General features: G+C 43.1%; 1 protein-coding gene across 2 annotated transcripts; it reads left to right on the top strand.

Annotated features, from left to right (window-relative positions):
* Positions 1-691: 691 nt before the first annotated feature.
* Positions 692-14,405, top strand: LOC115572477 (AP-2 complex subunit mu-A). 2 transcript variants are annotated; one of them, XM_030402606.1, is made up of 13 exons: positions 692-851; positions 2,323-2,444; positions 6,643-6,908; positions 7,333-7,415; positions 8,122-8,127; positions 8,317-8,452; positions 9,219-9,363; positions 9,668-9,685; positions 10,237-10,356; positions 10,549-10,684; positions 11,671-11,768; positions 12,358-12,469; positions 13,186-14,405. In XM_030402606.1, exons 2-13 carry the CDS (start codon positions 2,371-2,373, stop codon positions 13,318-13,320), a joined length of 1,329 nt encoding a protein of 442 aa, XP_030258466.1. In that variant the 5' UTR covers positions 692-851; positions 2,323-2,370; the 3' UTR covers positions 13,321-14,405. The 2 variants fall into 2 exon arrangements, with proteins under 2 accessions (XP_030258466.1, XP_030258467.1); XM_030402607.1 differs by lacking the exon at positions 9,668-9,685 and having other exon boundaries at positions 693-851.
* The last annotated feature ends 184 nt before the right edge of the window (positions 14,406-14,589 follow it).

Raw genomic sequence — 14,589 nt, 5'->3', positions numbered from 1 at the left:
ATTTGCCTAGTGTGTATGCGTGTGTGTATATGTGGGGTTTGTTTTCTCCACGGTACCTGAGGTCATATTTGCATTTAAAGGCAGTGGATTCCAGACTGTCCAACATCAGGAATGTGAAGGTTAGGCAATCTGGTGCACAGATGTGTGTGTGTGGGCTGTGGGTGTGTGCAGGGGATCAGCCTGTGTACATTTTAGTTTTAGCCTCAGAACTGAATGACCCTTTTGCAAGATGTTCCCTGTGGTTAGAGGGGTGGAAAAACTCCTGTAGAGTTGATTCAACTTGGACAAAAAAAAATAAAGTTAAGGTGGACTCTGCAGGACATATTTAAATAAGACCACCCACACAAGGACAAACATACTTCCTGTTTTCCTGCTGGGAAATTAAGTTTCTTGCTTCCACTCTCTGAAAGTGAGTTTAAGAGCAGTTATTCACACCAGATTTTTTAAAAAAAATTAAAAAAGTAAAGTCTAGTCAATGAATCCAGCAAGTTTGATACATGCCAACATGGCCCCTAACTCCATTTGTAAAAAGGGGACTAACGGGACTATGCTGCCAGTTTTACTCATCACTGTCATAAATATTAATGGACAACACTGAAGCGAATAATAATTGACCAGTAGTCAATGTAGCTTATCATAACAAGGCCTGGGTGCGGTTTACACATCGCTCCAGCCGCGCCTTTTCCTGTCACAGCGGAACGGCTGTGCGTAAGGACGGCGGGTCAGCTGACAGCTATCAGAGGACCTGGAGGAAGGAGCGGAATTAGCGGGTGTGTGAACCGGGAAGCCGCTGGATCCTGACACAGGCAAACGGGGAGCGACAGACTGGTGGCGTTCGCGAGAGAACTAGGGTAAGCTCACCAGAGTCGATGCGGGCACATGTTTCCCATCAAAATGACCGAACTTGTAGCCCGGTATCGGTGTCGGACAGCTGGCGAAACCGTTTCATTCGGGAGCGATGCTAACGTTAGCGGCGTTAGCTGCGGCGCCGTTAGCTACGGTCAAGCTAGCAGCGGCAGTTACTGTGATAACGGAAGCGCGGCGCTTTTCCGTCAAAATAAAAGCATGCAGTGTGGCAATTCTGCGCTGTAATGGCGAGGTTATATTGTTGGGGGCTGCCTGTGCTATATTTTTTCAATGTTTAATTTGTAAGTTGGCGATAATCCGTAGCGTAAGATGTTGAATGGTCGTCAAATGTCCGAGTTTCTTCTCACCGGAAATCAGTTTGAAATTCCGCACGGCTCGACTCTGGTTCGCTAACACCGCCGCCAGCTAGCCTGCTATCGGATGCTAAATTAGCTAGCTACCTCTTACTCGGTCTGTTCTCCATCACTGTGATCTTAGCTGAAGGTCAAGCCCCCAATCGATGCTGTGGACATTTAAGTATGTGTAAAACAAGGCGTCTCGAACAGACCCGTCCCTCACTGTTCGAGGCAAAAAAGAGCAAATATGAAAAATGTATGAACGTTTGGAAAATGGCCCGAGTGAGCAGACATCTTGACTTCGGCCAATAAACGGGCGATTAAACCCGCTCATGTCTTGTGCACGGTTTATTCCGTCACGACTCGGCTATGTTCATATGGGGAATTAACTTTACTAGTCTCGGGCGTATGATTGTGTTGTATACTTCCTTTTAAACGCGGTGTGTTTGAAGGTGTCCGGCCTCTTGTCTTCGAGGAATTTCAAGCATGTCCTTCATCCTCCTGGTTTCCAGAAGCCTCCTTCTTGAATGGGGGCAAACTCCTCTGATTTGATGGTCCAAGCCATAAAACACTGAACGCTAATTGTCTAGGAACTACTCTCAGATAAAGCTCGCTGTCTGTAGGTGTTGGTTTAACGTGAGACTCCATGTGTAGTCTGGTCACATCCAGGCTGCATCTAGTAGTAAAATGCAACAGATTTTTGTAGCTGGCTACCTGGTGACATCCCTCTAATCTGCTTAATCTTTCTTTGAAGGAAAACAAGGAATTGGCTGTGGTGAAGGGTGGTGGTACTGGAGTCCTTTCAGCCTCTGCTGGAGTGATAGTTGATGCATGTATGTGTATGCACATGCACGATTCAAAAATGAGTCACCACAGTGGGCCAGCTGCAGGGTTTATTCAGTTGGCAATAGTGTCTGTGTGTGTGTGTGTGTGTGTGTGTGTGTGTGTGTGTTTGTGTGTGTGACTAAGAGGGAGAGACAGAGAAAGCGGATGTGAGGGACAAGCGCCTCCCTGTACTGTCGCGCTCTCCCTCACTTTTCACTGCTTTCACTTCTCTATAACCCCTTTTTTCCCTCGTTTCCTTCCTGCAATCTCTCGCTCCATTTCTGTCTCCTCTCAGGCGGGGTTTGGTTTCACCATGGCCAGTTGGGACTGAGAAGCAGCCACAATGATTGGAGGATTGTTCATCTACAACCACAAGGGGGAGGTCCTCATCTCCCGGGTCTACCGAGATGACATTGGGTATGTTTCACGGGAAGCAAAGCTGCTGTAACGTTCCTAAATTTTATTTTTTGGGGGGGGGGGCTTCATGTCAGCGAGAAGGTCCTGACCCCGCTGGGAGTGGACAGGTTGATTCCGAAGCGATGAGAGAGGATTATGTCCCTCACCCCCAGCTAAGGAGTTTACATTTGTCTGTTTTGTCATCTCCTCTAAAATGCGTTCAGGAAAATAGCTAAGCCAGGATTACATTTAGGATTACATTTATGATAATGTCACCAACTCAAAGAATGCAATTAATCTGCAAATACAAAAACCTGCAAAAAAAGATTCTTCCAATAAATGATGAGTGATATACAAGACGAGTATAATATAAAAAAAAACATGTGTAAAACAGACAATTATGCACATCAGCAAAAAATAATATCCTCCTTTATGGTTTCCCACGCTGTGAGGTAATGATTCGGTTCACTCACACTCGTGTTTAACAAACCACACCTTCTATTTAGAAGATTAGCTGCAGTTGTGTGAGCAGCTCTGCCAGATTGACCTCAGTGTTGGTACAAGACACAAGTTATAAGGTATTACCGTGTAGAGATGACGTACTGATAGCAGTCTTGATAGATGGGAAGAGTGATGCATTGATCTGCAGCTGAACTTTTAAAAGTACAAAAACACAGTTATGTCAAAGTACAGAATTCCCTAAGTTTTAATTAAAGGGATGGGGATTTAACAATGCATGTTAAAATGGCTTTAAAAAGAATAGTAGGTGAGTTGTAATGGCTCATTATAAATGTGAATGTAAAAAGAGACTTTAACTCAACAGAACTGCGGCAGGAGCCGATACAAAGCTGCTGGCAAAAAAAAAGGTATCTGCAAAAAGCAAATCATTCCTGCTGCCTAAGATGGACGACTTAAAATGCGTCTGAGTCATATCCAGAGTAGGCCGGGGATAAGAGATTAAAAACCAAGCCGGTGGCCTAACCACATGGTTAAAAAAAAAATGGTGGTCAAGGTCTGGAACTTCACGTGTGAGGTTAAAGACTACATCAGGACAGGAACTGAGCTGCGTGGCTGGGAAAAAACACTTTCTTCCTTTCTTCGTTCCTATTTAGCTGTTTGTGAGACATTGTAGATTGAAACGAAGATGTGTCCTTGCTTACACCTATTGATCCCTCTTTTGTTTGTGTGAACCAAATTCAGTGATTGAGTTGAGGGTGAGGTAGGCATCTCTCCAAAATACACACCAGGCCCCCCAGTGCCTTATACATTTATACAGTGAAGGTTGGCAAGGTACAGAGAGGGCACAGTAGCGGGAAATTGATTTCTTTGTGTCAGTTATGTGGGTGCAGAGCAGCAGTGCTGGGTCATTGGGTTACTTTCTGTGCAGACCCTTGAAGTATTTTTTTACATTTCAGTATTTGTTGGTGTTGTCGGGTTAGACGTTCAGAAAAGGGCAGAAACAGAATCGTATGTGCTGCATTTTTCAGAGCTGTTCAGTGTAACAGGTTGCATCAGCAGACTGAGACACCATTTAATAGTCTGTTTGTACTCGGTGAATGCAGTGTCTGCAGGTTTGTTTAAATGACTGGCAGCCTTGCGTGTAGCAGGATCCTTTCCGTCTTTTGTCCTTCCTGCGTCTAGCTAGTAATCAGTAATGTGATTGTCACCGTGTTATTTTTAATCATTGCTGCTCCTTCCTATCTAGCAGCAGCACAAATACAGTGCAGCTGCTCGTGTCTCCCTTCTCAAGACACAGCACAGTGTGTACTACAGAATATCGCTGGATACATATTAGAAGGAAACAGAGATTGAAAGCAGGACTTCTTAATGAAAACTTTGCTAAAACGAGTAAAAAAGAGAAACTTATTGTGTAAGATGTCATTATGGAAGGAGCTGTATGGCTATTCATATTCAGTATAAAACCAGATATTCCATACGTTTGTCTCTGATGTGGCAGGTGATGGTAACTATCCATTATGCTGCTCCAATTGCTGCAGAGTATGTGTTATAATGTTGTGATGACATGTATGGTTGCGCTTGGAAATTTCATCCTCTTGAAATAGAGTGCTGCATGGATGGCACATTTTTGTAGGCTATTCTGGAAGTTAGCATCACCCTGGTTGTCACAAACACGTATGGTAAATTCTAATTAGATTTTTGATTATTGCAGAAAATGAATAAGCTCTGTGGCTAACACAATTTCATGATGGCTACGTGTGTTCTTCAGCAAGATAATTTTCACAGATGAACACCACTCCATCAGTAGATCAAGAACAGAACTACATCGCTGTCATATGACTTCACCATCAACACCGCTCAGCTTCCTACATCTACTAGTGAACAGACTAGTGAGTAGATGTGTGTCCATGTTCGTTGAATCGTAAAATTCACATGTAGGCTATTAACTGATGTATTTTATGTCATAGGACAAAACCACAGACATTATGTGGGCGTCTTATCGAAAAACCCCTTTCAAAAACCTTTTTGACTTTTTCGAGATGAGGGAACTGGAAGTGTAGGATTCGTTCATGCGGAACTCTAAAATGAAGCTGTAATGGAGCGATGCCAATCATGTAAGTTTCACTTTCTATGCTGTTGTGCTGATAACCAACAACAACCAACGTATTCCGTTCCAGTGATGCCGTCATGATAAACACCATGTTACTCACCTTGTCTGTGTACATGATGCACGAAAATGTCTCTTGTGCATTTTTGTCTCTCTCCTCTCCTTTTACTTCATCCTTTTTTCCTCTCTATCCTCTGTATCACCATTTTCCTCCATCTGTCCATCTTGGCCCCTGTAGGAATAGGTAAGAGAAGCTCGAGCCTATCAAGCATGACCCATGACCCTCCCCGCTCATGGCCACCGATCAATGACCCCTCTGAAACCCCCTTAACTGCATGTCCATTGATTCCACAGTCAACTTCCCGTTACTTCCTCCGAGCATGAGTCACCTGTCATGACATTACAGTGGCGAATAAGCCACCAGATACTGAGATAACGACAGCCGATCAGCGAACGCCAGCAAATTCAGCCACGACCGGAAGATTGATGCTCACAAACAGTTCGACCAGTGCTTAAGCATGTAGAGAGCATGGATTAATTTAGTCCTCTCATCCTTTTGAATATGCCCTGATTTATCACGAAGAAACTGAGAGATGAGTTAGATCATTTTGTGTTGATTTAATTGGCTTTTACATGTAGAAGTGGACCTTGATTGAAATAAGATGCACTGAAATCATCATGTTTTCAAAATGTTTTTGATGTTTTTCAAAGCTCAAAGGGGATTTCGAAGACAATGTGTTGATTTGTTAGATTTTTTAAGGCTGATCATTCTTCTTGGTTTAATGTACAAGACGGACATCATGGCTGACACACTGTATCTGTGTCCTCAGAGTTCAGTTATCAATTCCTAAACCTGCAAACATATTTATATTTTGACGACATTGTAGAAATGACATCTTCATTGTGTCTTCTTGTTTGTCTCTATTACATTTCTTTTCTTCATGGTGACTTTAAAAATGACAAAAAAAAAAAACCCAAAACAATCAGTACAGTACTGTTTACCTGCAGTCTCGCTTCTTCTAGAATTGGTATATTATTAGTTATTACATTTTAAGAAAGGAATGTTGATAGTTTATCAGCTGTTAATGATTTAAATAAGGTAGACGACAGTCTTCAATGTCGGTGGTGTCGACATGTGAGTTGTTTCTCAGTAGGATTTGTTTTTCTTGTTAGAACGTGCTGCGTCCTCTGCACTAAGCCTTGTTATTTATATATCCACATTAAGCAAGGCTGCGTTTCCCCAAAGCATCGTGGCACTAAGGTATACTTAGGTATACTTGACAATAAACAAATAGTCCGGTTTATTTTGACAAACATAGTTAACACATTTTTTTCCCATGGAGTCTGGTTAGTTGCGATGCTGCTGCCTGGGTGTCGAGCTACTCTCTCTGAGCCTTCCCTCTCCCTCCTGGTAATTATCACCGTTTACACAAAACAACACTCCTTTTTAACGTCTTAACGCAGCAGCTCGAGGTGTCTTCCTCCAGTTGGTTGGAAAATGTTTTGATTATTTGCTCATTTCTTGAAATGGATGGCTACCTCATCAGTTATGTTTTCACAGGATGTCACAGGGTGGGATCTTTTATGTAAAAAGCTTAAAACAATAAACATCTTGTCTTTTTTTTCTTTCTCTTTCTCGCCCTCCCGTCTCAGGCGTAACGCGGTGGATGCGTTCCGTGTGAACGTGATCCACGCCCGGCAGCAAGTTCGATCCCCGGTGACCAACATCGCCCGCACCAGCTTCTTTCACGTCAAGCGCTCCAACATCTGGTTGGCGGCCGTCACTAAGCAGAATGTCAACGCCGCCATGGTGTTCGAGTTCCTCTACAAGATGTGCGACGTCATGACGGCCTACTTTGGCAAGATCAGCGAGGAGAACATCAAGAACAACTTCGTGCTCATCTACGAACTGCTGGATGGTACGAGACGATAATTGTGAACAGATCCGAATGTCGAATCTTGTGTCTTGACACCATGTTACCTACAATATCATATATAATGGCATATAAACAAGTGCCCACTTTCAAATTAGCTAAAAGTCGACAACTGTCTTTGCAAATATTTTAATAGGACTCATAATTGTCCACAGTTTAGCAGTAACGTGTATAAAAGTATTCTGTGTAAGTAGCAACGACTCCAAACTACACTGAGACAAAAGGCTGGTATGAATTGGTCATGCAGATTTACGGTGGCTTCATTATTCTACATCAAACACAAAGTTTGTGTTTGTCCTCCCAGTGAAAGTTGAATAAATAAAACGTTTCACTCAGTCAGCACTGGCTCGCTCCATGACCTGATTCATTTCCCCTCCCGACACTTATCTGTCCATGTTTGTTCGTACAGAGATCCTGGACTTTGGCTACCCCCAGAACTCAGAGACCGGAGCTCTGAAGACCTTCATCACCCAGCAGGGCATAAAGGGACAGGTCAGTAAGACAGGTCTTTACATTTTCCCGTGTTGAGAAAACAAGGATAAACATTCAGCTTCCAGCTTAACAGACGAACTGTGCTAACTTCCTCATGACCGCGTTGCATCATTTTCAGTTTATGTTGAGACAGTTTTAAAATGGCGTTGATTCAACTGTATTGCAATTACAGTAGATGTTGTTTGTTTTTATTGGATTTTAGAATTATATACATTCTTTATATTATAGAGGGTGGACTTGGTATCAGAGACACCTCTCTGTGTAACTCAGGCGAATCACAAGTGATAAAACGGGTAGTAAAGACACTGTTTTATAGGAAGCAGGTTTGCTCGATGTGGATTTGGCAGATCAAGACATTTTTTACTAGACTGACGTTGATGATATCTATCCTGATCTACTTCCAGTACTTTGTTTATTATTGTCCATTAGACTTTGAGTGGCAGCTGTCAAATACAATAAACATTTCAGTTCACTGGAAATGTTTTCATGAATGCAGTGCTGCAAGCGACTGACTGATTCACTGATATCCACAGTTACAAGGAGTTACAGTGACATGTGCTTATTGTCTGATTGTGTGCAACAAAAGCCAAAACTTAATTGGCACTTCCTAGTTTATGTGTGACCAAGATGTCTGTTTATTGTCTAATTTATTTCTATTTTTCTCTCCTCCTCCCCCTGTTGTGTTCTCGGACTCTTCATAATTCAGCACCAGGTAATAAACAACACTCAGAGATTCTATCTCAGTTGGATTAATTTTGTCCGTGTACGGGACCCTGTCATATTAGTTTTCCTCTCTCGCCGTGGTGCTAATGATTCCTCTTCGTTGCCTTCGTTCTTTTGTCAGTCTGTCAAGCCTTCTCCTTTTGTTGGTAGTGATACAGTTTCTCTCCCTTTCTCCCAGACAAAAGAGGAGCAGTCTCAGATCACCAGCCAGGTGACGGGGCAGATCGGCTGGCGTCGTGAGGGCATCAAGTATCGCCGCAATGAGCTTTTCCTCGATGTACTGGAGAGCGTCAACCTGCTCATGTCACCGCAAGGTCTGTTCATACACCTCCCCCTCCTCTTCCCCCTCCTCCTAACTGGGGGTGGGCTGCAAACATGAATGATTTATTGAAATTGTATCATTCAGAACAACTAGTGCTGGTTGTTCAGAGTTCAGTCTTTTCTGTCTCTGGGCCGTGAGTCTGTGCATCAGATACCAACATGTCGAGCACCTCCTCTTCCCAAGAAGCAATTAAATGGCCCATTAATAGACAGGGATTGATAAAACAAAACAATTTACCACAGAGTCCATTTGGTAGCTTCTCTGAGGCTTTCGATGCTATCACACCATCTTCTTCAGCAGAGTGGAGTGAGGCTCAGATACAGATACAGAAAAAGACGTCCTTCTCAGTTAAATGTAATTGATAACAGACCTTTTTTTTCCCAATTTCTTTTTACCCTTTTGTTTACTTTTGGATTTTAGGTTTGTAAATTTCTGTATCTGGTATTTCTGATGTTGATAGTGCTCCTTTTCTTGTCAAAACATTGATCTGAAGCTCTATTTAGTGGCTGTTTACAAAAAGTGATAAAAATGGCTACATCTGATCAACCCATGTCATTTTAACATGCTATGAACAATTTGATTTAATCGTTGCCCACTCCGATCATGGATACAGATAATTACACTGGTAGTACAGATACAGATAATTGTGTACTCGCTCAGTTGTTAAGTAGAATCCAACTGTTCAAAACAGCAAAGTGGAAAGAAATATGGCTATTTGTAGACTCATAAATTCTAATTCTTCTCTCCTTCCTGTCCAGGCCAAGTCCTGAGCGCCCACGTGTCGGGCCGAGTAGTGATGAAGAGCTACCTGAGCGGGATGCCCGAGTGCAAGTTCGGCATGAACGACAAGATCGTTATCGACAAGCAGGGCAAGGGTGGAGCGTCTGATGAAGCAGGGAAGAGGTGAGCGACACAACAAGTGGAGAACATTTCAATGTGATTTTAGATAATTTGCAATTCAGTTTTTTTTTTATATTCAGATTCAGTCCTTTTTTGTATTATTTCCATCTTAAAAACTCTGACAAGAAAAATGAATTGTCAATTTTTAAGAGACCGCCTCGTCTGTTAGCCCCGTGTCTGTGTTATGAGTGTTGTCTTGCTGTTTTACAACAAGACAGGCTTTTACAATTTCTTTTTAATTTTTCTTTCCTTTGGATGCATCTCTCCTTTCTTTCCCTCTCTTTCTTTTCTATGTGCTGTACCTCAGTGATTTAGGGGGAGGAAGGTACTGTACTGATAAGTGTCCTCACCCTATGCCACCTCAACACACACAAACACGCAGACACACAAACACCTGCCTTGTCTAAGCCCTTAAGCACATTAAGAATTTGTACATCTCATGCAGTGTCGCTCCTCACACACTCGATTCGAATCAAACACGCCTTGTTTTACTCTTCAGTGTACTGCCCGGTGGTTGTTTGCCTTTTTGTGGAATGGTTGGTTTTGTTTTCTGTACCCCACACCCACCTGCTTGACTTTTTAACTCTTTACCCAAACACCTAACGGGGGTTGTGATTTGTTTTGTTGCACAGTAGTGTCATCTTTTATGTTCTTTAGTTTCCATGTCTTGATACTAGCAGTCGTGTCCCTCTGTGTGCTCATATCTTAATGTTTCCCTCTTGACTATTTACATCAGCTGAGGGAGAGTATTAGTTTTATCATTGGAATAATTGGGATCATAATTATTAGACATCATTTTAAGTAGTAAACAGGCAAACTAATGATCTTCTGTCCTCTTTTGTGTGTGTGTCTCTGATGTGTTTTTTCTCCCGGCAGTGGGAAGCAGTCCATAGCCATCGACGACTGCACTTTCCACCAGTGTGTGCGCCTCAGTAAGTTTGACTCAGAGCGTAGCATCAGCTTCATCCCCCCTGATGGAGAATATGAGCTCATGAGGTCAGTAGATGGATTTTTAAAATCTCTTTTTAAAGCATTTAATTGTTATCAAACTGTCAGGACAAGAGCAGAATGTGACAGAAAAGTTTGGGAGATCATTGAATACATCGTTTTGAGAAAAGTGTGTATAAACATTATAAAATATATGCATTTTGTTACATGAGCTGTGGTTTGTCCTCCCCCTTCTTGCAGGTACCGCACCACTAAAGACATCATCCTGCCATTCCGAGTCATCCCTCTGGTAAGGGAGGTTGGCCGCACTAAGCTGGAGGTGAAGGTGGTCATCAAGTCCAACTTCAAACCCTCGCTGCTGGCCCAAAAAATTGAGGTGAGCTCTCGTTAAAGTCGAGATGATGATAAATGGAGTTTGCTCACGTAGCAGCTTTAAAGGGATATTCCGGTGTAAGTTTAATCCATGGGCTATCACAACGTTAAACTGTGTTAGACTCCCTCTCGAGAGATCAAGTTAGCAGACCGCTAATTTACAGAGTTTTATCAACCTCAGAAACGACCGCACGACAACAATACACTGCAGTAAATGGATCCAAATATAAACCGCCACCAAAAAGCCACAAATAATGCTCAGAACAGCACCAAACTTCAGCAACAGTACAAATAGGGTCTCAGCACATAGTCCGGGGCATCTAACCTCCGCTAGCTTAGCTGGATTTCTACTAAAAAGCTGACTAAATTTACCACTCTTCTGCAGCAGCTTCCTGTTGACAGGAAGTCCCGATGAGTCGATTACCGAGTGCAGTAGAGTTCCGCAGCTCATGGATGAAAATGTATGATTATGACTCCATGGAGAAGCAATCAAAGTTCATATGTGTCTTACCTGCCAGTTTATAACAGTTATTATCGAGAGCGGACAGGGAAAAGATCGGAATTGAGCATTTCTAACCGCACTCGGTAATTGTCGCGTCGGGACTTCCCCGACCCGGAAGCTGATGGAGGAGAGTTGAAATCTGTTTTTAGCTTCACAATAGAAATCCAGCTAAGCTAGCGGAGGTTAGATGCCCCGGACTATGTGCTGAGACCCTATTTGTACTGTTGCTGAAGTTTGGTGCTGCTCTGAGCATTATTTGTGGCTTTTTGGTGGCGGTTTATATTTGGATCCATTTACTGCAGTGTATTGTTGTCGTGCGGTCGTTTCTGAGGTTGATAAAACTCCGTAAATTAGCGGTCTGCTAACTTGATCTCTCGAGAGGGAGTCTAACACAGTTTCACGGTGTGTTAGACCATGGATTAAATTTACACCGGAATATCCCTTTAACACGACCAAATGTACTGATGGCTTCACGTTCATCTCTTCAGGTGCGCATCCCAACGCCCCTCAACACCAGCGGAGTGCAGGTGATTTGTATGAAGGGAAAAGCCAAGTACAAGGCCAGTGAGAACGCCATCGTCTGGAAGTGAGTAGCTCTGCCCGTGTATTCACGTACAAACCATAGGCTGCATGATAGAAGTGGGCGTGACGCCGGGTCTGAAAAGTGATTCTAAGGTGAAAGAGCTTTATACCTGCGTTCTAGCTAACGGTCAGCAGGGTGCGACTCCACTGCAATGAGTTTGTAGTCTCAATCACTCGTTTCAAGTCTTCTCCATCGCAGCGTGACGTTCATATTGTACATTATGGTTCTGTTTAGAGTAAAAAAGACGAGTATGATTTAGGGAGGATCAGGACATCCTCAATCCCTTAATGCCAAACTCAAGGCTACAGAATGGAAGTCCTCACACCAGTGGGTGACATAAAGGCAGCTACATCCACTTTTGTTATAATCTATGATAAAGTCACTATTCTTTGCTCTGTGTGTCAAGTTGATGATTAACAGCATCCCTTTGGTGTCTGTTTGTTTAACCTCAGACACACAGACCTCTTCTCTCTGACAAACCCTTTTAAACTTGACTCTGACTCATTGTAATGAGGGGTTTCGAAACGTTGTCTCCACGTTTGTGAAATCTTTACAACGCCTCTGAAACTTCACTGTTTGTGTGTGTGTTTAGGATCAAACGCATGGCTGGGATGAAGGAATCTCAGATCAGCGCTGAGATCGAGCTGCTGCCAACCAACGATAAGAAGAAATGGGCCAGGCCTCCCATCTCTATGAACTTTGAGGTCAGAACTCATAAATGGTTTACATTCTCGGCCTTCATCTATGTCACACACACACACCAACACTCACACCCAAATCACGGCCTGCTTACCTCGTGCACTTCCTGTTCAGAGCTCACGGTGAGAACGCAGCGATTTGTGTGACGTACAGCTCCCAGCGTGCCCCGACATGCGCTACACCCGGGTGCTGGCAGGTCTTTAAAACGGACAAAACAAAAACGAAACAATGTCTTGAATTACATTTTCTATATAAAAGGCATTAAAACTTTATTTTAATTTAGAGGAAATGAATCCAATTTCTCCACCTTTTAATTCTGATTCTGAATCCAATACTGTCTTTACTTTATACTTGCACCTAACTAGTGTCTGGTAAGTGTAGATTAACCTAACTTAAGATATACTACTGCTAGTTACCTGTATGACTACCTACAATCAGCGTTGCCAGATCTTTAGGGGGGATCATGGTCTTAGACGGATCCTGCAACAGGAGAGACCAGAGTCAGGAGAGCAAGCCCAAAGACGCAACTACACTTGAGAAACATGCCCAAAAAACCCGCGACCACTGATATTTGTCAGACACTTTACAGAAAGAGATGCCTGGATGATTGGTCAGAAACAAAAACCTTCTTGATTTAGGTTAAAATGATCAAAAAGCGTTTGAATTAAAGTGTCTGATACCTGTAGACATCCTGTTAACCTTCCTCTTCTCGTCCTCGCAGGTTCCTTTCGCTCCCTCCGGTCTGAAGGTGCGCTACTTGAAGGTGTTTGAGTCCAAGCTCAACTACAGTGACCACGACGTCATCAAATGGGTGCGGTACATCGGCCGCTCCGGCATCTACGAAACTCGCTGCTAAAAGTTCATCTCCTCCGGGCAGCGAACTGACCACTTTTCCTCCCATCTATCTTGTTAAGATTTTTTTCTTCTGCCCCTTCCTACTTTGTCTCTCTCCTCCCCTCAGTCCTTATAGCTTCTCTCATACAGCCCCTCCCCTCCCCTCCATCCACCGCCACCCTTCACCCCTTCCTAACTAGGTGTTGGAGATTGAATTTACATCATTAAAAAAAAAAGTAAATATGATATAATGCACAGATATATGCAAAATGTGAACCATTGTATCGTATATATCTCGTAGTGATGAGTAAACCTGTAAACCAACTGGTGTCTGAGAGATAAAAGACACGTGATGCAGGAGGGAACCAGGGGGAGAGGACTGGAGGCACCTTTTAGGTGTCTTTTAAAGGGTGCCCTGTTGTGTTTATTCAGTGTTATTGTTCCACTATTTTGTCTCCAGTTACTTTAGACGCCCCACAAATTCCTAGAGTTATTCACTGGTAAGATGATTTGTAGCTGTTGTGGTTTAAGATGAATCCTGATATAGTTCCTGTGTATGAATCTGTCTCAGTAGAGTCTCCCCCCCTTCAAATTGAGATGCATTGTCTGATTCTGTATTGTGGACTTGATTGATATTTGATCTGTGTTTTTTGGGAACGGTCATTTGGATCTGAAGTCTCATCTCAGCGTTTACTGGCAGTTGGGAAAGGGAAAGAGAAAGGGACTGAAAGTGGCCGAGCTGTTTTTGTACTTACCCGAAGATCGTTTCTCTCCCTGGCTGTTTTTCCGCGGTTAGTTTTACCAGCATCCAGCGAGTTAAGGTCAAAGTAAAGTCGAAACAACGGGGAAACATTCCAGACAGTTTTGAGGTTTGACCATCATCCCGATAAGCTCGTACGTGACTCAAATTTCCTGTTCGTTAAGCACTGAGATCAACTTTTGTCACACTATTTTGATTCTGAGTTGCTGTGGGGAAAACTGGCCCTGGGAGTGTGTTTGCAGTGAGGTGAGGTCTCCCCCTGGTGTTTCGCCTCGTCACTGTCTGCTTCTTCATGTTTGTAGCCCTGGTGACCGTTCTGTCCAATAAAATCTGACTATGTAACCAACCCCTCCTCTACGCTCTGTGTGTGTTTTCCTTTCTTCTGATATTATTTTAAGGTTGTCATAATTCTATTGTGTCACCATTTCCTCTTCATTTTGTCTGACATGAGGGCGGAGCTGGTGTCGGAACAATGGCTTCTGGGAGATTCTAGTCTAGTTTTCATCCTGTCTATTCATTTGACAAATATAA

The sequence above is a fragment of the Sparus aurata genome, chromosome 21, assembly GCF_900880675.1.
Source record: "Sparus aurata chromosome 21, fSpaAur1.1, whole genome shotgun sequence".
In the NCBI taxonomy this organism is placed as follows: domain Eukaryota; kingdom Metazoa; phylum Chordata; class Actinopteri; order Spariformes; family Sparidae; genus Sparus; species Sparus aurata.
This window is presented reverse-complemented; position numbering and strand designations above follow the sequence as displayed.